This window comes from Crinia signifera, chromosome 4, assembly GCF_055691185.1.
Source record: "Crinia signifera chromosome 4, ASM5569118v1, whole genome shotgun sequence".
In the NCBI taxonomy this organism is placed as follows: Eukaryota; Metazoa; Chordata; class Amphibia; order Anura; family Myobatrachidae; genus Crinia; species Crinia signifera.
In genome coordinates, this window is record NC_139220.1 from 208,570,710 (window position 1) to 208,597,236 (window position 26,527).

At 41.3% G+C, this 26,527-nt stretch overlaps 1 protein-coding gene across 3 annotated transcripts in view; it reads right to left on the minus strand.

The window, feature by feature from the left end:
• RORA (RAR related orphan receptor A) overlaps positions 1–26,527 on the minus strand; it is a 416,981-nt gene that overhangs the window by 16,055 nt on the left and 374,399 nt on the right. For all 3 annotated transcript variants that reach the window (XM_083183648.1, XM_083183647.1, XM_083183649.1), the window contains 6 exons: positions 25,027–25,112; positions 10,325–10,466; positions 7,191–7,586; positions 5,916–6,037; positions 3,098–3,230; positions 239–346 (listed from right to left, as the gene is read on the minus strand). In XM_083183648.1, coding sequence (XP_083039774.1) covers positions 239–346; positions 3,098–3,230; positions 5,916–6,037; positions 7,191–7,586; positions 10,325–10,466; positions 25,027–25,112 — 987 coding nt within the window. The remainder of the gene's footprint in view (positions 1–238; positions 347–3,097; positions 3,231–5,915; positions 6,038–7,190; positions 7,587–10,324; positions 10,467–25,026; positions 25,113–26,527) is intronic.

The following is a 26,527-nucleotide window of genomic DNA, read 5'->3' on the forward strand; positions in this document are numbered from 1 at the left end:
ACCTTTATAGACTGTTGCCATTATTAGATACATTTTATGAATATCTGAATTAATCATCATTATCTCGGTTTAATCTTTGGGCGTGAACAGGTTATTTATGTTTTACTAGTTGTTCTTAAATGAGCACCTTAATCAGTCCTGTTATATTAGCTCACTTTGGAATACGTCTGATTTAGGCTCACTTAGATATATTTGCTCGCTTCCATTACTCTGTGCATGTAATCACACATTACTGTACCTAGAGCTTTGAAGACCTCCATGCCGGCATATTTGCCATCAAAATACACGGTATTGTTCTGTGAATCGAAGGCACGACACATTCTGATAAAAACAACTTCTAACGAGCCTAAAAGAGCAGAGAAGACAAAAGCAAAATGACAACATGCACATAAAGAAAGCAAAAACAAACCACAAGTTCCTACTTATCCATGCTTGGTAAAATACAGCCCCGGACATACCATTGCATACGTATAAAAGATCACCAAAAGTGCAAAGTAAATTTGCCTGAACTGGGGCAACCATTTAAAAGGCAACTTGTCTTTTAAATGATTGCCCCTTTAAATCACCAGGAAGACTTGGTGGGAACTTACAGATGCCTGCAAGTTGCAAACTATTACATTTACCCCATAGTCTTTCTAAAAAATACCAAAATTACAGACATGTGAATACAATAATCGTGACACTCACTGTCACTCCTGCATTAGTACTAGTATGATACATTTCAAACCTACCCATTCATTGCTGTGAAAAAAATAATGGAAAATCATATACTATTAGGTTACATAACTGCTAAACATTATTTATTTAGAAGTGTAAAGGCTATATTTGTAACAACAGGGACTGACTGACATTTATGCCGGAGGGTGATCTGTCATTTGAATTGAACATGTAACATAGTAGAGTATAGATAACACAAACAACTGTTCTTCAGAATCTCAAGGGGTAGTAATAGCTAAGACTAAGAAATGGTGCTCATTACTAGGAACTGATGAATTACCCAGCTCAAAAAAAAAAAAAAAAAAAAAATGTTTAGCTGCCAAGGGTAATTAAAAGAAATTGGAGAATTTTGGGTTGCTGAATTCAAAAATGAAAGTATTTGAGATACTGAATCCCCTCAATGAATGTGGAACTTAGCCATAATGCATTCATATGAGAATCTAACAAAGCATTCTAGATGGTGAAAGCAAACATATATTCCAGGTGTTAACTCATTCACGAATATTTTACCTCCATATATAAAAGTGATGGGCAACTGTCAGCTAAACAGTTAACTCTTTCATGTATCTTAAAATATTAGAGCCAATCTAGCAAAATCAATGCAATCAGTCTAGCAAAATCAGTGCTAGATGTTCTGTTTACTTTGACAATTCTCGCAGCCCTTCTGCTCCACGGGAGGTTTCTGTCCTCCCTGAGCTCGCCTTAGGACCCTGCGTTATGGTTTGACAGGTGTACCGACCCACACAACAAAGTTTCCCTAAAATCACTCTAATATGACTGCCAATAAAATGAGTGTTGATCAGTTTTATTGGAACAAATACGCTGTCCAGCCCAAAAACACTGTCCAGCACAGTCCAGCGGTACATAGGGTTAATTTTTAACCAACCAGTATATTTTTGGAGTGTGGGAGGAAACTCACACAAGCACAGGGAGAATATACAAACTCCAAACAGTTAAGGCTGTACTGGGAATCAAACCAAAGACCTCAACGCTATAAGGTAGTGATGCTAACCATTACAGCAACAGTGCTGCCCAAATATTTAACCAACATTAAATGCCTAGTATGAATGTATATGTGTAAAATGTCAGGGTTAACTTTATATCAACATATAGGTAGATTTTATTATACTGACTGTAAAGGTGCCCACACATGGATAGCTATCCAATTTCCCTTGAAATCCAGAACACCCCTGATCATGGCCACACACAGAATGAGTGAGTAAACGATTAACAGGTTTTCTCAATCATTCTGTGTGGCTATGATCAGGGATGTTTGGGCAAGAGATTAAAAATGCCTATTCATTTGAATAAGGCGGCCGCTGATTGGCTCATTGGCAGTCCTATTCATTTGAATATGAATTTTGAAATATTCTGCCAGCCTCTCTCTCAGTCTGCCAGCGGCTGTGTGGCAGAGGTGTGGCGACATGACCAAATCATGCCTACACATGGAAAATGTGGCCATGATCTTGCAGGATGAGTCGCTCATCTTTCTGCCTGTACAAATCAGCCGTCTCGATGAACCACCCACGGGCACCCATGTCGGATCATCATCAAGCCCACACACGGTAAGTTTTTAAATGATTGGTTGATCCAATCAGTCATAAACGGCCATATCGTTTAAACAATCTTAAGCCCCATACACACTAGGCAATATTGTTCACAATATCACTCAGAAAGGGCTCTTTGAGCGATATTGTTTACAATATCCATACACTCCATATCATTAACGATGCATGGTCCCACACATAGAAACGACCCCCTCCCTTGTCTGAACATGCTCAGACGAGATAGTCCTTGTTAACGACAGTTATAGTGCAGCAGCAGCAGCCTGACTGTCGTTCTCCCTGCCATCGCTGCCTTTTCCTCCCGGCATCAGCAAGTGTGTATGCACATTCTAATGCTGGCACCCCGGGTCCCCGCTGCCACCAATATTGGCATCAGCGGGGATACGTTTAATGTGTATGGGTCTTTACATTGTGAGGGTACCTTTTAGACATTCTAGCATAAAAGCACAATAAAGTAAATCCAGTAAAAATAACATAAAAAATATCCATATGAATAAAATAAATCAAAATATAGGATAGTAATGGAGCCACACACACACAGGAATGTAGGAGCTGAGCAGTAGAAATGACAGCCAAAAATCATGCTCACATTATCTGGGTTGTTAAAATAGTTGTACAGGATAGCTGAACAGGATGGAAGAGTCAAAAAGAGTCAAAAAGTGCAACCAGTTAAGTAAATTAACAAAATGTATAAATTAATCAATTAAAATCATTGTCCCTCCCCCCTTTCAAGAGCAATAGGCAGATCATTAGAAATAAAGTGGTGAATTTATCCTATTTCTGCCAATTTGAAATATGTGCAGCAATGTAGTTACCTGCTTTCAGCAGCACTATCTGGTCATTCTGACACAGCTCCATGAATCCATCGATGCGTTTGGCAAATTCCACCACATACTGTATGGCCTCAGTGATCTTTACTGCACAAAGCTGCCACATCACCTCCCGCTGCTGCATAGGGGAACACACAGACACACTAAATGCAAATGTTGCTTTGTTTTAAACTAAAAATCTTGAAGCCATTGTAGATGTAGTAATAATCTATTTCTTCCACTGGGGGGCATCAGAGTTCTAGCAAACTACTGTCTACTACAGGCTACAATGTCACATTAATCTCTCATACTAGGACAGTGGTTCCCAACCTGGGGTTCTAGTACCCCTGGGGGTACTCTGCAGACCATTTGGGGGTACTTGAAAATAATATTGGTAATGGCGGACGATGAAAAGGTCTTTTGATGGCTGAAGAAGACCCATTGCCATGAAGACTAACTATGTTGTGTCATATGTCTGACCAGCAATCCACTGGGAGCTTCCCGCGCTACACTCAGACATCAGCCTTCATATGCCCAGCACTGACAAAGGTGGAGGAAGCAGCAGCATTAATCCTACTGGTGTTAGCGGGAATCATGGAGATAATACACGCCAGTGTCTAGACACAGAAGGGCATGATTCCTTGCTGTATACTACTCCTACGCTCCTCCTTAATATAAGGACATGCATAAGGATCCACATACCGCTAAGTACTGTCCATATTTCAAAATGAGAGGAGGGGGTACTTATCAATGCAAAGCCTAATCAAGGGGTACAGGAGAGAAAAAAGGTTGGGAACCGCTGTACTAGGAGATTAACCAAACATTAAGGAGAGCCACCACCATTCACTGGAGGGTTGCACATGTAGGAGAGAAACAGCATTATAATGAGAATTATAAGAATTGCATTTATGTTTGGATAAATCAAAATTTTCAATATATATTTGCATAATTTCTTCTGTTGACAATCACTTGGTGCATTGTTCTAGAACCACATACTCTAAAGATGTACATTTTAATATGTGTTCAATAGTTACAGGTAGGAAAAGGCTAAAACAACTAGTTTATATTTTATTATGAATGGAAAATATCACTATATTACCCTTATTTCTCAGACAGAAGAATACATTTGGCTGTATTACACATTACCGGGGGTTGGGATCATTTGGTCTATTGCATTATGGTAGAAAGTCATTAGGTCGACATGCTAAAAGGTCGACATGATTCTAGGTCGACATGGGAAAAGGTCGACATGATTCTAGGTCGAAAGGTCATTAGTTCGACAGGTCATTAGTTCGACAAGGTCATTAGTTCGACATTGTCTATGTCGACATTCACAAGGTCGACATGGGGTTTTTCACTGTTTTTTTACCTGAATGTCAACACAGTCGACATGGACACAGTTTAAAGTGCACTGCATCCCCTCGCATCGCTCGCTGCGCTCGCTATGTGTCGGGCACGGTGCCTCGCTACGCTCGGCACACTATTTTATTCTCCCACCACGCCCTAGTGGATGGTAGGGCATGAAATACCGCCTGTCGGCACATGTTGGCTCAAAAAACAGTGAAAAACTCCATGTCGACCTTGTGAATGTCGACATAGACAATGTCGAACTAATGACCTTGTCGAACTAATGACCTGTCGAACTAATGACCTTTCGAACTAGAATCATGTCGACCTTTTCCCATGTCGACCTAGAGTCATGTCGACCTTTTAGCATGTCGACCTAATGGATTCGACCTAATGACTTTCTACCATAATGCAGTAGACCAAATGACCGCATCCCCATTACCGGAATTAAAGTAAAAATGTGTTGGACATATATTACTACTTGTTTTAAATAGGTTTATAGCTTTATGTTTCAGATGATGTATGTACCCAGCGAGATTGGCAGCGATGGGTACCTGGCATACACACTTGTCAATGACGGCAACAGAGAATGTTGCTGCCGAAATGCGGGAGCATGCATCCTCAGTGACATGGGCCCTGATTCTGGTATACTCGGTAAGCTGCAAAGGTTACAGCTTACCAAGTCACAGAGTGCCTGCCCTGTTGAATTGCTGCTGCCAGCGTATGCCCTCGCATGTCCCGCTGCTAAAAAAATCAGTGGAGACTTACTTATATTTGTGGGCTTCCAGCCGAAAACTGGGTGGACGGCTCCCAACACCAGCGTGATGCCAACATTTGCATTGGAATGCCTAGTGTTTGCGTGGGAACGCCCATGAAACGCTGGGTGTTCCTATGCCCCATTGCCACCACTGCGCCCCCCCCCCCCCCCCACTGTGCGAGTGCCACACCGACAGTGCAGGTTGGCGAGGGTGCTTGCACAGAAGGCCTGCACATGCGCATAACTAATTATCTGCATGTGCAGGTCAAAAACATCGGTGAACGAATAAACCAGAATGAGGGCCATTATGTGTACACACTGGACAATATTTCCATTTTTTATTATGACCCGTCGGCATGTGTAAAATCATAACGATCATCATCCAGTGTGTACACACCTTAACATTTTTGTTGACTTTACAACTGCTATAAAAGAAGACTATGGTCCGATAATGGTATACCAGATAATAAAATAATGTTGTTGTCCACCTTTTGACAAACCCATTTAATTCACTTTTACACCCATATGACAAAAGAAGGGGGATCCATTCCCTTGCAGCTATACGCAAGTTTCTACTGCAGCTCAATCCAGTCTGTGCCCTGTAACCTACCATACAGAAAGGGATGAGCTGAGATCCCATTTGGTTTCAAAGAGGGGATGTATAAAAGTGACAACCCTTTTAACAAGTAGCAGCTTTTATATATCTTTGCCATACAGTACCTTGCTCTGATAGCTTTCAATCTCGTCTTGGAGAAAGGTCTGCCATGTTATCTGCTGGAGCTCCTCACGTAAATACTGACAGGTTTCCATGTGGGACTTAGAGATGTTCTGGGCGAGATGTTCTGGGAATGAGAAAGAATCAGAATTCATATATCACAAACACAATCTGTTTCCTGCACTGATACTGCGTCAAACTCTCTGTGATCTGTTTGTAGAACCATTATAGTGGTTATGTCAGTGGTACAAATCCGTTCCTAATTATATGGGGAAATATATATATATATATATATATATATATATATATATATATATATATATATATATATATATATAGATATAGATAGATTATATATATATATAATATCTATATATATAGTATTTATTTCAGCCCAAGTTCTGACCGACAATTCAGAGTGCACATTGGGGCTAATTCAGTAAGCCCTGCAGTTTCTCTGAGCTTTTTGAGGACCTGCACATGTGCACACGCTAGTGCATGTTCATGAGCACTTAAACTACGTTCGTGTTACAACTGCAGTTCATGCAATGGGGGAGGTGATGTTGTGATGGGGGGCAGCGATGGACTGCTGCATGGGCGGCTATGCTGCGTTTTTGGGGTGTGGTCCAGACAATGCAAGTGTTTCTGGATCATTTGGGGGAGGGCTGCGATGGCTGCAGGACATCACACGCAGCTGCTGCGACAACAAATATGGCTGGCTAGCGTCTGGCTTTGCAGCTAGGTTGTGCAGCCAGGATGCAGTCAGTAATGTGTGAGTGCTTAGCTGTACAGCGCGCGCCATGCAGCCTGCCGTCGGGAGTTGTAATTTTATACAACTTTGCACAATTACAACTCATGTTGAATTAGGCCCATTACCCCATGTCCCAATCCTGACATTTATTATATGTTGTTAACTAAATATTTCATCTTTCACCAATCATTGTTTTTGTAAATACACTAATCTTTACCCAATTGTTTTGTAGACAATCTCAGACACAGTACTTACAGGAGGAAGCTCACCTATCCCTGAACTACAGTAATTATCCTTTGTGAGCAGCCAAAGGCTCAGACACATGTGAATATGAATCCTGCCAGTCTAGAAAAGTCAGACAGTGCCCCACTAGAGGAACTCTGTAAATGCATTGTTTTTAAATATTGTTTGTAATTCTAACAGTTGATACAAAGCCAGAGGCTGAGGAATGGAGCAGAGACTAATGTGTACTAAACTTCTCAATCTGGCAACAATACAGGTGCCACTATTTATTTATGTTGCAACTCACCAAGTTCAGCCATAGAAACAGTTGGGGAAGTCTCTCCATTAGTGAATGAGCAGTATGGAAAGAAGGACGAGGCCGGCGTGTAGTCACACAGAGGCTCCGGTTTGATGCCATTAACATCCAAGCCAGACTGGTCTGGGGAGGGCTGTATATCTAGGTAGAAGCTGCTCACCGCCGACTCTTGAGTCTTGCCCTCGTCTGGCGTGTGCCCTTCCATGTATCCCATGTCATCCTGCAACTCTGTCAGCCCATTGGGGGTCAGGTTGTACCCTGCAGGTGTTAGTGGCTCGGCCTCCCCAGGCTGCTGTTGGTGGTCCCGCTGTTGCTGCATGCGATGTTTCTGCACCTCAGCATACAGGCTATCTCTCTGCTTCTTAGACATGCGGCCAAATTTGACAGCTATTGAGCGACAGAAATAAGTATAGCGTAAGAGTCCAATTCAGGTACTAATTGGCAATAATAACTAAATGAAAATAAATAAAATGATATATATATATATAAATATATGTACAGCAGTAGACACCTTGAATGTCCCACAGAGGCAGTGCAACGACAGTGCCCAGCATGCCTATGACATAGCCCAACAGTTGGATGATTCACTATTGGAACATTTATCAGCACAGTATACTCTCCTGCTGACAGTATCAACAGATCCCTATAGAGATCCTATGGCCAGCAATTCTATGTGTGGTCCCATATACTAATACAAGGACCATCGCTATATGGACTATTATTTTTTTCATTAAGTCACTATTGACTATATGGAAACCATAAACTGCACACTGGAGATTATTTAGTTACTGTGTTTAATTTTGTGTTTTTATATATGCTTCAGGTGGCCACCTAATTTACACATGTACTATTTATTCTTTCATTAAATATACAGTTATTATATTACTGTGAGTTGGGAATTTAATTTGGCTACATTGTACTGACAAACACCATTTGTCTTTTATGTATAGCATAATAGTAGCGAATGGGCTGCAGTTGGTATTTTCCACAAACACTTGAGAATTGCTAGCTTAAGTATAGTTCATTTTGCCACACTGTTCTCCTTCTTCTGGGGATAGGGCAGGTCATCTTTTTGTTTGCAGGATTTTCAGTCATTATCATATAGTCTGGACCACAATGATGAACAGAGGCAAATGATTAAAAAAATGAATGTAGTCTATATTGTGGATGGGATCTTGTTGGTCGTTACACTACAGTCTAGTGAATAGTTAGTTAGGAGCCGTGTGGCCCTGGCATGTGCTTGGATGGCATTTTCAGGCCCTTTTTTTGCCAGCTGGGTTTCCCTAGTGAATGTGACCTAAGAAACCTGTATCTATGTCTGATGGCTGATGTCATTGCCTTGATTTGTTACATACAAAATTATGTATGTAACAATAATAAAAACATCAAACAGCGCTAGTATTATACACCCACAAGCAGCTATTTGGAAGCATGCCAAACCTCCTCAAATCCTAGGTAAGGTGAATGGAAAAACAAAAAGGTAGATAACAGAGCTGCAGTGTGGTTTCAATTTACACCAATATTTATGAGTTATTAAATCAATGATCTTAAAAAAGTCGACCAGTTTACAAAATTAAACATTGCCATTTTAATTAACAATGTCATACATAACAGTATATAACTCTGATGAAGATGCAGATTGCTACAGGGAAACGGGTTAGTGAACCTACATGCTGCAGACGGGACTGTCACTGGATCATAGCCAATCTGGGATCCACTCCAGCCAAGAACAAAAGGATCAGGAGACTGCTGCTATCCCAGAGGATTTATTTTCTCATGGGACTCTATCACCCCGAGACCTAGCAATATTCCCTTTAATACATACTGTATAACAGTCTATCAATGAACTGCCATTTGTTACACCAAATTTTCTTGTGTGGTTTACCACAACCAATGATCCTCCCAGTGGACATTACCATCAGTGGACATTACTGACAGTGGACATTACTATCAGTGGGTGGGCATTACCATCAGTGGGCATACTGTACTCCTGTTTTAGTTCAGAGCAACCCACTAACCAGTGTCACATCCCCCCCCATGCTACTTTAAATATTTTATTTACATTAATTTTAACATGTAATATATTGTATCTGTAATCTGGTCCGCATTGATATTGTTGAATTGATACTTATTCATAGATTTACACCAACTGTTTATCTATTGGTCTGTTGTTGTTTTCTTCTTATCTTTTTGTAAAATGCCTATATTTTTCTAAAAAAATAAACTTTTTTATTTAGGTAAATGAATCAGTTGCTAATGAGCTCTGAGTGCAGGTTTTCATCTGGGAGTCTTTCTTCATATTAACTGTAATATTTATGTAGCTCTACATCTCAAGATTTTTATTGTATTTGGTAGGTACAAAAAACACATTTAAATAGTTTTACAATTCTTGATTATTATTTATTTGGAACCCTTTTCAATTTTATACATGTTCTTATTCTGTAAAGCATTCAAAATAAAGAAATAACAATTTGGCTGAGATGTTACTGGCTGGGGAACATTCACTTTGTTACTTATAAATTGGGTGATTACTGAGGCAGGACAATACAAGTATCAGAAAAGGATGAGAATAATGTTTGCATATACTTGTAAGGCCCTCTTGTGGCCAGTCAGAGCATAATGCTAGAACAGCGCAAGTAAAGACCTTTGATTTATTACAGGGGTGTGCAGTCACTGGGTAGACAATGTCTACCACTAATGGCCAACAGTGACTAGGTTGACAAAAGGTTGAAACAAGTGAATGTTGAAAAAGAATTAAATTAGTTTTTCAAATTATAAAAAAAAAAAAGGTTGTTTTATCCGTGGGCATAGAGCAGGGCTGGGCAATAGGCAGCCCTCCAGCTGTTGATGAACTACACATCTCAGCATGCTTTGCCTTAGTTTTGCTATTTTGCCATGCTTAAACTGATGAAAGGCGTGCTGGAATGTGTAGTTCATCAACAGTTGGACGGCCGCTTATTTCCCAGCCCTGGCATAGAGGGAGATTATAATAGTGTGCCAAGCACAGAGTGACACTATGCCAAAAGCATGGCGAGAAAACAGAATTATTATGTTTACAAATATTTCCTGCGTAAAAATATATGTAAATTACTGACAGTGCTAAACCCTGGAGGTGTAACTCTTACCATCCCGTGACATTCCCACAGCAAGGCATTTCTGCAGCCGGCAGTGCTGACAGCGATTTCTACTCGTCCTATCGATCAAACAATTCTTTTGTCGTGGACACGAGTATGTAGCATTACTCTGCTGGCTCCGTCTGAAGAAACCCTGGTGAGAAAACCAAGACTGGGGTCATTACCCATACACTGATATGCACAACCACATACCTGTCTAGTCATATACACTTGTGCAACTGTTGTGCATTGCAGCCACAAAGCATCAGACAGACATGGTTGCTGTAAAAATGGTACCTCATCCCACCATGACAGTCCGATCCCACTACACCAACCTGAGGACACAGGCGTGGAAGAACCTGGCCTCCTTGCAGTCTTCTGACAAATCCTGCCTAATGAATGTATTTCTACAATTCATTACATACCCACTTCCACTCCTGTATACACATATGTCTTAATTAGCTGCTCATTGGCTGTTTAATTACAAGGATGCAGCTGCCAGCTGCCAGGCCTCTCTGTACCAGTGGCCATGCTGAGAAGTCTCTGCTCCGGTGGGTGACAAGGAGACTCTCTGAAAGCTCTGTGATTTATGGCTGGCTGTGGCAGGATCCTCTGGCTCATTAATCTCTCAAATAGGACCAGCAATTAAAATGTAAGCCTGTTCCTGACAGGTTTTCATCTATCTCAACCATAAGGACAAGTCCTTTTCTCTTGGTTATAGAGACAGCCAAAGTTCAAAATGACGGATTTCTAGATATAGATCACCGTTCTGAGCTAGACTGTCATGCCAATATACAGTATGCGTACGTTAGGTCTGACATGTAGGTGCCAGGAGAAGCAGGGTACGAATCCTTTGTAGTTCATCAGTGTTGCCAAAATAACTGAAGTAAAGAATCCCATATTTTCCCATCTGTTGTGACGCATACACACAAAAAAGTGTAGTTTAATAAAAAGACGGTCTAGCAGTAAAAAAAAAAAGGATGGATGGAAAATGTTTTCATTGTGTATAAGCAAGAGAAAATATTAGTTATACAGACATATGTGCTTGCAAACCATTCATGTGTACATAGTGCGCATAGTGGTTGTCATTTTGTGGAGCAAAGCCTATCATTTTACTAGGAACAGAGGCGTCACGATTTAAGTTGGTGACACACACACACACACACACACACAAAGATAGGGTTCCCCTAAGTCGCTCAATGTTTCCCCTTCATGGGTAGCTGGACACCTGCCACAACACCTACCTGTTGATCTATCTATCTATCTATCTATCTATCTATCTATCTATCTATCTATCTATCTATCTATCTATATACACACACACACACACACACACACACACACACACTTACGTTGAAACCAGTATAGAGGACACTATGATATACAATAATACAATACAGATAATAGATTACAATAAGGGGCCCACTTATTGTTTTTTGAGCTTTAGACATGGTGAATAAAACTTTTATTGCCACTGTTCAGAGTTGCAACGAGGAAGGAAGGTGGAAATGTTTGAAGATGGAGCTGAGGAGGATGAGTTGAGGAACATATGAAGTGGCAAATGACAAAGGCACAGGGCTGGTCCTACAGTAACTATCCACAATACTACAGGGGGGAGGGCCCTGGCGTTTGGCACATCAGAGCCATGGAGGCAGGTTGTGAAGGGTTTTGAGGAGAGAGGAGGTAGAGCAGCCAGAAAGGGGATTATCTTAGTCCTGACACGGACACAGTACATTGGCAACTTTCAAGTTTTTGGGGGCAGTGCCACTTCCTTGCCTCCCCAGTTTTGACACCTATGACTAGGAACTAGTCACTTAGGGGGAAATTTACTAAAGGAAATTTGTAAAAAAATAGGTGTATTTGTATCCAGAAATAAACTTATTTTTGCCATTTACTATACCGAAAATACGGCAATTCGTATTCGTATTGATGTGCTATCAATATGAATTGCCGTATTTTCGGGATAGTAAATGGCAAAAATAAGTATATTTCTGGATACAAATACACCTATTTTTTACAAATTTCCTTTAGTAAATTTCCCCCTTAATGTCTGGTAACAAGCAAACAATAAAACGGACAGGCAGCAGTATCCCGGATAATCAGTTGCCCCAAAATAGATCTATAATATAAATAAAATGTCCGGACTAAATAGCAGACTTTTCTGCCGTTAACATTGTACTATAGGCATTTTACAGTCTTCCTCTGTTACTGTTGTTTATAAGCGGCTGTTACATAAATCAGTTTCCCCTTTGGGTACTACAGGTTCCCCCAATTGCTCAAGAACTGAATTGAATGATTTAATATCAAATGCACATCTTATTGGAATCAATATACAAAAAATAATAATAATAATAATAAAGTTATATTTCCTTTAATAGAGTAATAATATTGTCAACAACGTAGCAAAACATAATAAACTAGCTTATGTAAGAAAGTCATGTTGTATAGCCATGACCAGTGCCAAATAATTCTTATGGTCTTGTCATACTTTCCTTTTCTACAGTAATGTGTTGCAGTAATATAAAAAAAAACACAGTTCCTCTGTCATATCTTCCTACACATCTCTCATGTCGGCATCTAACCGACGTGCTGTAGAACGCTCGCTTTCATTCTGAAAGTGTCTTTGGTCAGACTCAGCGGCTGCCACTCTGGCAGCAGAATGAGAGCTGTGGGCAGATAGTGCAGATAGACGGCTAGTCAGAAAGAACTTCCTCTGTAGCTCGCTATATGCAGCGCACCTTAGGAAACTCCTGCAGCGTATACTGTGCCCAGCTGCAGTTACACTTTATTAATATACTGGAAGATTTCACAGAAACACCTCTTATCTATTATCACATGTAATGATAATATTGATAAGCTTTTGACATCGATAAAGATCTAACCTTAGAACTCCATATATAGCAGCTGTACAGTACCTTGCTTTGATTCTGCCAACGGAGATGTATAGCATAGGTATTTACTTATTTATAGGTCATGTCCGCACCAGATGCAATGATATACAAGGTATATAATACAAGGTAAAGGTACTCTTGCTACTTCCAGGCAGTGGCTGATTTTTTCATCAAGGCAACCTAGGTACCTCCCTAGCGGAGTCAAAATCCCGGCGGTTGAAATACCGACACCGGAATCCCGACCGCCGCAATGCCGGCAATTTCACCCTCTATGGGTGTCCTCGACACCTATAGAGTGAGAACAAAATAGTGTGCCGAGCGTAGCGAGGCAACGGGCCAGCTGCGTGGCGGGCGGAGCGAGCCCGCAAGGGGATCACCCCCCCCTGTTGGTATTTTTTACGGTCAGGATTTCGCCGTCGGTCCCTATGCCCTCCCTAGGGCCCAGCAGATCCCAAAGGTCCCCATAAAGATATCATGGCCACCCAAAATGTTCGTAGTGGAGCATTGCGCAAAATGCCCATACTTCCAAAGTTTGATGTGTTTTGATAGGATTGAAAATAAAATAAAAATTTGGACACACAAAATGGTTTCATCCACTGTATGTGGGCAGTCAGTTTACTTTAAATGTAACACAGGTATTAAGCATATTTCCAATAGACCTAGAGCCTTATTCAGATGTGTGTGCAATGCAGCTGAGCATTTATCGGTAGGCTGTGCGCGCACCAAGATATTCTATCGATGCTGGCTGCAATCAGCAGCAAAACTTTACTGCTATGGATTGTTCAAGGTAGGAGGGCCCCAAACAGTTATCTTGCCTGGGGCTGCATGAGGTCTAAATCCGCCATGATTTTCTCAAATGGATAAAACCATGTGCACTGCAGGTGGGGCAGATGTAACATGTGCAAAGACAGTTAGATTTGGGCGAGTTATTTTGTTTCTGTGCAGGGTAAATATCGGCTGCTCTTTAGCTTTTTAGTTTGAACACACTTCACTCAAATCGAATGGATCATACACACGAGGAGATTTCTGCTTAATTTCTAAGTAATTTAGCTAAACTGCTTAGAAATAAAACACAAATTGCTCAGTGTGCATGCCCCATAGCGATGGCGATGCACGGCCTTGAACGTCGCTATCACCGGTCTAGATCATTCAAGCATGATCTAGCTCAGCAAGTAACTGCAAATTACAGTTAATGTTTTAAGAAGCCATCTGAATGATTTACGTGACTCCAGTAATATCCATCCATTATTTAAATCAATTATTATTTCTTTTTTTGTTCAACACAAATCTCTCCTACTAAATCTCTTGTGCAAATCGCTCAGTGTGCATGGGAGATCTAGACTGTGGGAAATCTCCCACACTAAATTGCTCATAACGCTCTCATTTTAAAATCTCCCTGTGTCTATGCCCCTTAACTCTCTGCACAAGAGCTGGATACACACTATAAAGGGGTGGTGAGATTTTGGCTGGAGATTTTGACTAGATAGTCAAAATCTCCCTGATTTTCTCCTGCTTAGTCATTATTGTCTAGCATAGATTGCTTAGCATAAATAGACTGTGTAGGCAAGGCAATTTTGACTAGATCATAGACTATCATTACTTAAGGTCCATACACACTGGGCGACTATGCCCAGCGTGTATGGACAGCGATGATGCCAATCATCGCTGCGGGGAAAGACGCTCAGTGCATACACACTGAGCGACTTTCCCCCTGCCCGGAGCCGACGGAGGGGGGAGGACGGCGTTGCATAGCGGAGCACTATGCAAGCCGTCCTGAAAGCCACTCATCTGCTGGTATAACCAGCAGATGAACAGCTTTCCCGGCAATAATGCGGGAACGCGCAGCAGAGCTCACCGCTCATCGCCGGAGCAAAAACACTTGGCGGCTTTGAGCTGAAAGCCGCTCAAACTGGGTGTTTTGAGTGACTTTCAGCTCAAAAGTCGCCCAGTGTGTATGGGCCTTTAGACAAAATTGCCTAGTCAAAATCTCCAGTGTATCTAGCCAAAATCTCTTGTGCATCTAGTCAAAATTGCTTAGTCAAATTTGATCATAAACCAATATTTCACAGGGTGTATGGGGTTTAAAGCCCAGTACACACAGGGTGATCTGTTTTTTTCTGCTGAGCGACGTGCTGCAGCACAAACACTCCGCACATAGCGGGACACCCACTCAGCACACTGCGATGATGTGTGCTGAGCGCGGCTTTGATTATTTTTTTTTTTAATAGGCAAAGCCCTGTAATCTGGGAAAGCCAGTACAAGCACTGGCATTCCCGTGCGGCGATAACGACGTGCGGGACCGCGCATTGTCATAGCTGCCGGGGCATACACCCAGAGCGTTCCGTGCTTCTTTTCAAAGCAATCTAATCAGATCGCTTAGAAAAGGGGCTGAAATTTCCCTGTGTGTATGCACCTTAAAATGATCTTTCCAATCTGGCTGGTTGGTATGAAAATCTGATAATATCTGGGAACAAATTACAATCAACCATTTTTTCCCAAAAGCTGGAAAATGGACAAAAACAGTAATTTGCATAAATTGGATAAGCAATCAAATCTTAGTCGAATAGCAAAGGAATCTCACCGTGTGTACACACCATAAGATTTGATTGGTAACTCATGTGCTATTTACATACAATTCATGCCATCTACAGTCAATCTGCACTATATAGTAATTGCTGCATTGTCTATTTGGCTTTTCGATTTCAGCTGAACGGGAGCGCGCATCAGCATCGAATCGGCATAGAAAGCTTAAAAACATGTTCTATCGCCATATGATGTATATGCGATCCCGATTCAATTTTGACTATAGAGTCAAAATCGAATGTCAAATTGTAGCCTCTGTTCCATGCTCACTGTCTACCCCATATGTGTCATGCCTGTCTGTCCCTTCCCTCTAGAACATAAGCATTGAAGAGCAGGGCCCTCTTCCCTCATGTGCTTTTTCAATTCTAACTATTTTCTAATCCATACTCCCTACAACGGCACCTAACCCTCAGTTCATGCCACCCTGATCTTATCTCAGTGTCAAGTCCCCTGACGCAATATTGTTTAAATACCCTGTAATTGTCCTACATTGTCCTGTACTGTAATACCCCTTTTACACCCCTTTTACACCAAAATCCCTGGACGGACCCTGGTCTTTGAACATGGCTGTTTCCAGGGTCAGACCCAGCTTCATACCCCATTCACATCAAAATAACCCGGGTTGAGGTGGACTCTAAATGCAACACTATTAAATATCCCGGGTTGGATCCGGCTTAAATGGTCCAACCTGGGTTATACAACCCGTGGTTCATTGTAAACTGCTAATTGGCTGCTCATTGTGTGTCTGATGATATCAGCAGTCGGTGCCTGGACAGCAGAGTGCAGAGAGGATTTTGCTTACTTCCTGCACACACAGCCATGGCAAATTGGAGTCCTGATGAGGTGAAGGAGTTGCTGAGAATAAGGGGTGAGGCAGAGATTGCCAGGCAGCTGACAGGAACGGTCAAAGATTCTGTTGTTTACATCTGCCTCCTGTCCCCCCCCACCCAAAAAAAAGAACAATTATGATTTCTGCAGGTAGGGTATATACAGGCACATCACACATCCTTCTCTTTAAGCTCTTGGTACCACTACTGCCTGTCAGCGCTGCTTCTTAGTGCGGGATAGGGCTGTGGCAGGTCAGTCTGTAGAGCGCTAGGAGTGCTGGAAGACTGTGTGCGCTGTCTGATCGTGGCCACGTTCTTCCCCGCTACTGTCTTTTTTTGCTGCAATGAATGGCGCTGACTTCCAGAAAGCATGTCCCACGCTTCCAGGAATCCTTTCAGCACTACCCGGATGTCCCAACCTGGGTTGTGACCGTTTACTCCGCCCACTACCCAGGTCCTACCAGTGTTCCACCCTGATCAGGACCTGGGTAGTGGGCGGAGTAAACGGTCACAACCCAGGTTGGGACATCCGGGTAGGACTTACTAATATAGGTACCAGCATCACATAAAATGTATCTATTAAAAAGTTAATTTTAGATAATAAAAATTCATGACGATAAATATTATATATAATGGTTAAAGAAATTATGCTCTCTGGCCCTATAGGGAGGTTTAAATGTGGTTGCTATTATTCCAAACGGTGGGACAAGATGTTATGCCCGGGATGTCCCGCTCCTTGAGCACACTTGCCTTCCTTGATGTTTTGCTATCTGCTTTATCTGAACTGCAGCTCAGTCCGAAACGGTGTAGCAAAAACTAGCGTCCTCGGACCGAGCTGCAGTGCAGATATTGCAGCGAGGTTGACTTGCTTGTTATAGAAACAATAGCTGCAGGATTTAAGAAGAGTCTATTTAATGGCACCTCTTTTAATCTGGACACATCAGGTGCCAGGGAAGTCAGACTGCAGGAGGGTTTAGAGAGAGAGCTAGGGATAGCCATCGACCATCAATGATTTTAAATCATCGATGGTTTATGGCCGATATTGAATACTTTTGCCATCAATGAGGGAGAACCAGATGGTTTCCCTCCATGGATGGTACAGAAAAAACGATGTTTCGCTTTTTCCCTCCAAAGTGCCGGGACAAGGAGCATAGCTCCTCCCCGACACCCGCAAAGCCCCGACCCTGTGTTTTGAATGGCCAACAAGCAAATCAGTCAAGCAAAATGGAGGACCATCGATAGGTAAAAATATGGATGGTCATCCATTGCACAGTTTGGCACTATCGATGGGCAGTTGCATGATTGCCATTGATGCAACCATCTATGGCAATGGCAACGATAGCCATCTCTAGGGGGAGTGGAAGTGGGGAGTCGCTCTGCAGGAATGAGATGGCTGCGGCCCGGGGGGGGGGGGGGGTGTAACAGACAATCCAGCAGAACGAATAATCCAGCACACGAGGGTTCCAGATTATCGGTGGTGTTCCTATAGTAATAATAATAATAATAATAATAATAATCAGTTTAGGCCTCAAATTTAATATGAACATTACGGTTAATATCTCTCCCAGCAGATTCTTGTGAGTTAGGTGCATAAACGTCTCCCTCACAGTAACAGAATCACTTTCAGTCAAACACAAGATTAGGAAATGATTAATGTCACAGATTCCCCTGCCCAGCAGAAATGACAAGAAAGCAGATGGTAGCACATTTACGTTTATACCACAGAGATAAGCAGTCCCAGCAAAGCCGTGCAACAGGTTAGAAATAACAGGACACAGCCACACAAGAGAAATGTGAACATCACTTATCACAAGCTCTTATGTAAGTGGTGCACTAACAGTTTACTTAGATTGTATTTACCTTACAATGGAGAGATCAATCACCTAAAGAGCAGGAGGCTTATGTGAACATACTCACAAAGTAATGTCAGGTAAATCTTCCTAAGAAAGCACTTTATATTTAAATGAAAAGGATGTGGGGTGACATTTAATAGGATGAGAGTTTTAGTAACTTTTCAAAATCGCCAATTATCGCACTTTCTGAAATCGCATTTTTTTGCTGCGAATTCGCATATTTAATGAGCTGCGTAGTCCGGGCAAAAAAGTGCGATTAAGTGCGATAATGGGCGATTTTAGTCATGGAAATGTGCGAAAAAAAATGGTGTGGGGTCCCCCCTCCTGAGCATAACCAGCCCCGGGCTCATTGAGACGGACCTGGTTCCAAAAATAAGGGGGACAAAAAGCATAGGGGTCCCCCCGTATTTCTGAAACCAGCCCCAGGCTCCAACAGCCCGCAGTGTCATGCCACAGTCGGGGGACACTTTTTACATAAGGTCCCCCCGCCATACCATGAGCACCTTTTACACATTTTTTAAGACAGGACCATACACAGATCTCACAGATCTCAATGATCTCAATGATCTGTGCATGGTTTTCAATGATCTGTGCATGGTTCTGGCCAATTTGCCTGTCAGAACCTGGTCTGCATGTGTGGCAATTTTTTGTAACATTTTCCTGTTTTCGCTTCTCATTAAATATGCGATTTGTATACTTAACAATGCGACAACATCTGGATGCAAGTTCCGGCTATACTAAAAATTGTACCTTCAGAATGTGCGATTTTGCGGCAAAATCCGCCGTTTTTGCCATTTTTCGCATCATCTCATTAAATATGCGAATTCGGAAAACCGTGCGAGTTCAGCCACTTTTTGCATCTCATTAAATGTCACCGGTGGTTTCTACAACCCAATTCTGTTACAAGTGCACTGACCTCTAGTTAGTAGGTATTCAGTGCCCTATAACCCCTTTATTGCAAAATGTGTTTGTCTTTCATTTGACAATTATCTTGTCATGTTTTGCCTGTTATCTGATCAGGTAATGTAATAAAGGAAAACATGCACATACTACCACAATTTAAAAACCTAACAATTATTGCACGGTATAGTGTAAATCTAAACTGAATGATGATTTGAGAACAGCATTTATGGATATATATTTTTTAAAGGAGAAAGTGGATGCAGAAAACCCAAAGTATTAAGCACTCTGGAGAAGAGGTTCCTTACCTGTACTTTTGATTCCATACTCTAATTCCCACTATCGTTCCACATTATGGGGGAAATTTACTAAGATGTGTATTCTACTTCACATGTGATGTTGCTATGGGCAACCAATCAGATCCTGTCTACTATCTTCTAGAGCAGGGCTGGGCAATTGCGGCCCTCCAGATGTTGATGAACTACACTTTCCAGCATGCCTTGCATCAGTTTCAGCATTGCCAAATAGCAAAACTAATGCAAAGCATCCTAGGATGTGTAGTTCATCAACATCTGGAGGGCCGCAATTGCCCAGCCCTGTTCTAGAGGGTGCTAAACAAATAAGAAGTAGATTCTGATTGGTTACCCATAGCAACATCACATGTGAAGTAGAATACACATCTTAGTAAATTTTCCCATATATCTCCATCGCATCCCAGTTATAGCTCCTTTTCTCTAGACTGTAAGCTACCCATAGTTACTGACTTTCAAGCAGTTACTAACTCTAGTACACTACAACACATATTCTGCCTTCCTACCTGCCAAGGACATTGATAGCTACTGTTATTGGTTGTTATTGATGTTCATTTCCATTCCCTCTCACCAGTGGTGCTATGTAACTGCATAACATTGACTGTACAATGTCAAATCTATGTTTTATATGTTTTAAAAATTATGGATAAAACCCTGATACCTATGTTCACTATGTTATTTACGATAGCCAAAAAACTTATACTAAAACACTGGACGGTAAAAACCGTCCCCTCTATGCTACAACTACATAGTATGATGATCCAGCATATATATTATGATAGGAAAACGTGGCTATCACATTCCCCACGCTCTCCTCACTCCTTTGATTCTAAATGGTCCCCATACATATCTACTCTGAACCCGGAGCTTCGAGACAAAGTTGTCACATCATTCGACATCTCTAAATGGTCTATGTTATCCTCAGTCTAAATGCGGCTCCCTTGCTCAATCATATCTCAGTAATGTTGCTGAGTCCTGATGTAGTGGTGGTGCAACATATGTATATGTTATTATCTCCATGTTTTCCTTTACTGAGGTAGAACAATCATACTATGACTAGACCGAATAAGGATAACCCTCCCAAACTTTCAACATAAATTCTTCTGTTGACGTGGTAATTTTACATAAAATTCTCTTTTATTTCCACTTTGCCATATTCAACCATGTTACTTGGTATATTGTGATGCATCCATAATCTCAAACTATTACGTCACTATTAAGCTATCAGATTGAGGCTACTCTCCAACCCCCCCCCCCCCCCCCTCCATTAGTCCCTGCTTACATGTTAAAGACCAAGTGAACAACAAATATGTTAATTTGGTACATTGCAAAGTGCTCGAATGTTTTTCTTGATAAGTAACTGTTTACAAAGAATACTCAAAGACACGCTTGTTTTTGTTTCAAGTGTCACCATGTCACTGTTCAAATTGATTGTTTATTTGATATTTGGAAAATAATAAAATCGTATTTAAAAAATAAAATAAAAATTATGGATACAATATTGCCAACGGGGCTTTAAGCATTGCTACAGTACATCCCCCGTCATGCCCACAATGCTGCTGGTATTGCTAGACAAGGATTTGCACTGGCTGCATGAATCACACTATGCAGGACGTGCACTGCCTGAAGTTGGCTATATTTGCCAGAAATGCTGGTCAGCTACAGACCTTCTTCCTGGAAAAGACTGCTAAGGGAAACTTTAGGGCAAAGTATTTCTACTGCTAAATAGGAACCCTAAAATTATCCCTGAGCTCTGCTAGGGCGAACAGAGACATCCACCACAGGGGATACACTGGAGTGTGACATTCAAGGTGAGGCAAGGAGGCAGCCTCCAATAAGCCATCCAGAGGGAGATTGGTATCTAAAATCTGCCCTGATGGATCCACACCACTGTGAGATTGTTTAGGATCTTTAAGTCTGTGATGACCCTGTTAGCACACACCTGTCCATAGCAACAGTCATTTACCAGTTGGTTTTAACTGTTGGTCCTGGAGGAGGAAATACCACTGCAGTCGAAACCAAGGACATTATGGTTTGGTTATAAGGTTCCCCTTTCTAGTAAATAGCAGATATGGGGCCTTAGTGTTGAACAATTACATTAAGGACCTGATTCAGAAGGATGCAAAGCCTGTCGTGCAGTGGATCAGAGACAATATGCTAATGTCACTGCTTCTGAATAAGCATGGCAGACATATGTTAAAAGCAGCTACTTTTATTGCTAGTCAATGGAAGTTTTTCCTGGAGATCAGTACATATAGAAAATTAATACACCGTCTTGACAGTCAGAATCCCGAGCTGTTTTCACGGGTTCCAACACTAACTCGACAGATTTCAATGTTTGCGACTGTTGAGTATCAGAAAGTCCAGGAATTGGTCATGTATTGTAGGAAAACAGACACAGAGTCCACAATCCATGGCTGTTTCTCGGCAAAACAGTTTTGTTTCTAAAAACAGATGAAACGGACAGCCTTTAATGCGGTCAGAAATTAGAGCATTGAACAGGCGAGTGCCGGTATTTCCCCCTGCAGTAAATACGGCACAGATTGCACACCGCCCTGAAACCCCAGGCCCTACACTAGATACTGAACATGAATCAGAGCCAGGTCTTCAGCTATACTCACCGCTTTCATACTGCCACCAGGACCTGGGTTGTTATTGTCGCTTATACAGGATGCTTGGAGATGACGTCATATCCAAGCACACCTGTCCATACCAACATCCCATGTGACATAGAACTCCCATTTTAATTTTTTTTTGCAGATGAAGCAAAATAGACTCTTAGCGGTTTATTTACTGAGATGGGAGTTCTATTGAACATGGGAATCTACTTATTTATTTAGCACCTTTTAGAAGATAATAGATCAAATGTGATTGGCTTCCTATAGCAACATCCCATCTTCACTAGAACTCCCATCTTAATAAAGAAACCCATAGTGTACTAGACATGCAGGCCTGCAACTTTAACTGCACGTAAAGCATAAAGGACCTGGGTGGACCATAATGGACCATCCCCAAATGCCAACTTCCTGGCAGTCAAACTCTGGCCACATTTACGATCCATCCATATTTTCTGTCACAAATTCCTCTCATGCATGCGGAGATAATCGCTCGATTTGTGAATTCTCTAATTAGGGGTCAGGTCTGAATTAAGACCAATGTACTAAAATTCAATATGAACATTCGGTTTGAAAATCAAACACAAAATCAACAAACAAATCCCCAAAAGAATAGACTAATAGCTGATAGACTATTTTAGCTTTTAAAACAACATTCTACTCCCTAAACCTTCCTTATGACGCCTATAAAAGTAAAATGATGAACGCTACAGTATGTCAATGCTTTTGCAACTGAGAGATTATTGGCTAATTGCACATGAATATGCTTTGCAATGCAATGCATATGCACCAAATCTAAAGTTTTATATACACCCTAGATGATTTGCTCCATGAGCCATATTGTTAAGGATTTCCGCAGAACTTATGGCCAAACAATATTGTGCATACACATCAAGAAATGTCATCCCGTCCCCGCTGTGTACATGCAGCCATCAATGACATTGCCACAATTGACCTGCACATACAGGAGGATGAAATAAATCTTTTACCCAAGGGAGTGTGCATCGTTAACGATATTGAATATACATACTAGATTAAAGTACAAATGATACCCTACAGAAAGGCCAAAATGAGCGATATGATTTGTAATATCGCTTAGTGTGTATGGTTCTTAATATCGACACCACTAGTCTTTGGATTTCCTGACCCCAAACAGTGATCTGCTGTGGCTTATGGGGCACTGTTTGCAACAGCACAGGACCCGTTCTACACATGCACAAACAGGTCCCCACCATCAGAGATGTACACAAACCAGAATAGAGGAACCAACACCGTTTCTTGCATGTGATGATTTTTTTCATTTGATTATGTTTGATTTTGAAATGGATATCCAAAAGAAAACAAGAAACCAAATATCAAATTCGATTTTGAAATAAATTTCAAAATAGAATGTTAACAAATGAAGACTTTGGACAGTGAAAAAGATGGTTTCAAAAAAGATGAATTTCGATTTAAGTCAATATAAGTTGACCTTAAAAATCAAATACAAAAACATTAGTAACCTTGGTGCCAGCCAAGGGAAAAATTATAAAATCATCACTGAGAAAACGGATACAGATGTGTCCGCTTACATCTATCTTTGCTGCAGCCCTTCTAGTCACGCCATGAATTGGTATTACCTTTCTAACAATTGTAGGGTATGGCTCTGATTAACTTTGATGGAGGGGAAAGAAATACTCCAGCATTCTACATTGTAGGCAAAACTGTAGTAAAAAGCCAGGGTTAGTGTGAACAATATATTTACCCTATGTATGAAAACTGTTCTTTACCTTAAACTTGTAAGGTTCTCCTACTAGCTAATAACTATGCATGTTTCAATATTTCTCTCAGTTTCAATAGTTCTTTATCTAGGGCAGCAAAATTGGCATATTGTTTAACATTACTCCTAGAATTTGAAGAAATCCAAAAAGAGCAACAAAGCTTATTAGGGTGATGGAGAATTTAAGCTACGAGGAGAGATTAAGCAATTTGGGACTATTTACACTAGAGAAGAGATGTTTAAGGGGGGACATGCTCAACATGTACAAATATATCAGGGGCCAATATAAGGAACTTTCAAATACCCTCTTTTCTGCTAGAAAGTAATATAGGATGCGAGGGCACGAGTTTAGATTGGAAGAAAAAAGATTTTGTATATCTATTAGGAAAAATTACTTTACAGTCAGAGCAGTCAAACTTTGGAACTCTCTTCCTGAAGAAGTGGTGTCGGCAGACACTATAAATACATTTAAAATAAGGTTGGATAAACATTTATTGGTTAAAGGGGTACAAATAAGAAACATATCTTTCTTTAAAATATCATGGATTAGATTCCCACCATGACACTAAGGGGTAAATTTACTGAAGTTGCGGTGTTGCCTATAGCAAGTTAGCAACCAATCCGGGGCTGCTACTTTACATGCTGGGTGGCCTTCCTCTGGGCCGGTAGGCCCACATCATTCGAGAGACAGCAGTTGCAGTTTTACTATTTCAACAAAGCTGTTATTGGTCCTGAATCAGGCCCATAGCCTCTAAAATCCACTAAGGCAGAGACTTATGTGAGTGACCAAATATTCCCTGTAAAGAACATGGAATAGGTGTGCACTATATAAATTCCAGTAATAATAAAAAAAAAAAAAAAAACATAAGTTAGTAAATGAAACACAAACATACACCAGTCATCAGTGCTAGTACAATTTGTGGGCTATCAAAAAAATACAAAAAATGAGTGACACGATTTTATCATATACTGTACCTTACAACCCTCACAGGTGATGACCCCGTAATGGATCCCTGATGATTTGTCCCCACAGATTTTGCACGGAATTATTTCAATTTGAGCTAAAGAATGAGAGAAGAGAGCAGAGTTAATTACCTTCCATTTTATTAGATGAACAAGATGAAACCATACTAAATATTCCAGGCAGTGTTGTGAGCCCGCTCCCCCCCTAAGGGCTCCATTCTAAAATTATAGTTGCTCATTATCTAAAAGGCTTTTGGGTAATTAAAATGGGTCAGATGAGGTGCCAAAAGATCTAGAACATATTTATATGTGCACAAATACCGGGCTTTGTGTATGTACAAGCTTCTGCTTTGGTACATTGCAAAAGGGAACACTAGCGGGAGAGAAACCTGAATCTTGTCTAACAGCTGCACACCTGAGATTTGGCAACAGCACTTTGTGTCGGCTGGTAATTCATATTGCTGCAGTTTATGGCATGTGCTCTCTGCTGGCACATTAGCTGCTACCACAGAATCTAACGCTATATGTAACATTTTTACCAAGTAAATAAAAAAGTATCCTGAAACATTTGTCCACAGAAATGAATGCAAACCATTGTAGCCTGGCACATAGAAGCTGTAAAGTCATTAAAGCATCAATGCATTGGATTTCCTGCCAGATAAATAAAAGCTCTAAAACATGCCCTTAAAATGTTGCTGCTTCTGTAAGTAGCATAAGTAACAGAGGTAGCGGAAACGTTTTCCTGCTGAGAACAGTAGTATTTGCAGCGGTATACAAGTATTTGTTGTATTCTGTCTAAGAACAAACGCGGGTTCAAGTAGAAGCAGTAATGTCCCATTCCTGGATTTGTACTATATAAATGGCAAATTCACATATTCCAAGACAGGTCCATCCATACACACTGGGCGAGTATGCCCAGCGTGTATGTACAGTGATGATCGCATTCATCGCTGGAGGGGGGAAGCCGCCCAGTGTATACACACTGAGCGGCTTTCCTCCCTGCCCGGCGCTGACAAAGGGGGGAGGACGGCTTTGCATAGTGCAGCGCTATGCAAAGCCGTCCTCAAAGCCGCTCATCTGCTGGTATTACCAGCAGATTAGTCTTTCCCGGCAATGATGCAGGAGCGCGCAGCAGCGCTCACCGCCGGGCCATACACACTGGGCGGCTTGAGCAACTTTCAGCTCAAAGTTGCCCAGTGTGTATGGGCCTTTGAGGTAGATAAATACAAACATGTTTTACATATCAAATATTCCAATCAGTGGATAAATGATACTGCCACTAGATGTCCTCATATGATCAATCTTTGCATCTGCCCCCCCAGTACCTACTACAGATATAAGGGGATGCTCTAAAGTAGATTGACTAAATAACTACATTTACTTTTACCCACCCCTGTCTGCCTCTGTCCCCCCACCCCCCCTTCCAGACGCCAGGGGTTGCAAGTCCAGAATACTCAATGAGTCCAATTCAGGTCCCATCACAATAAGGTAAAGGACACAGGCCCAAATTCTG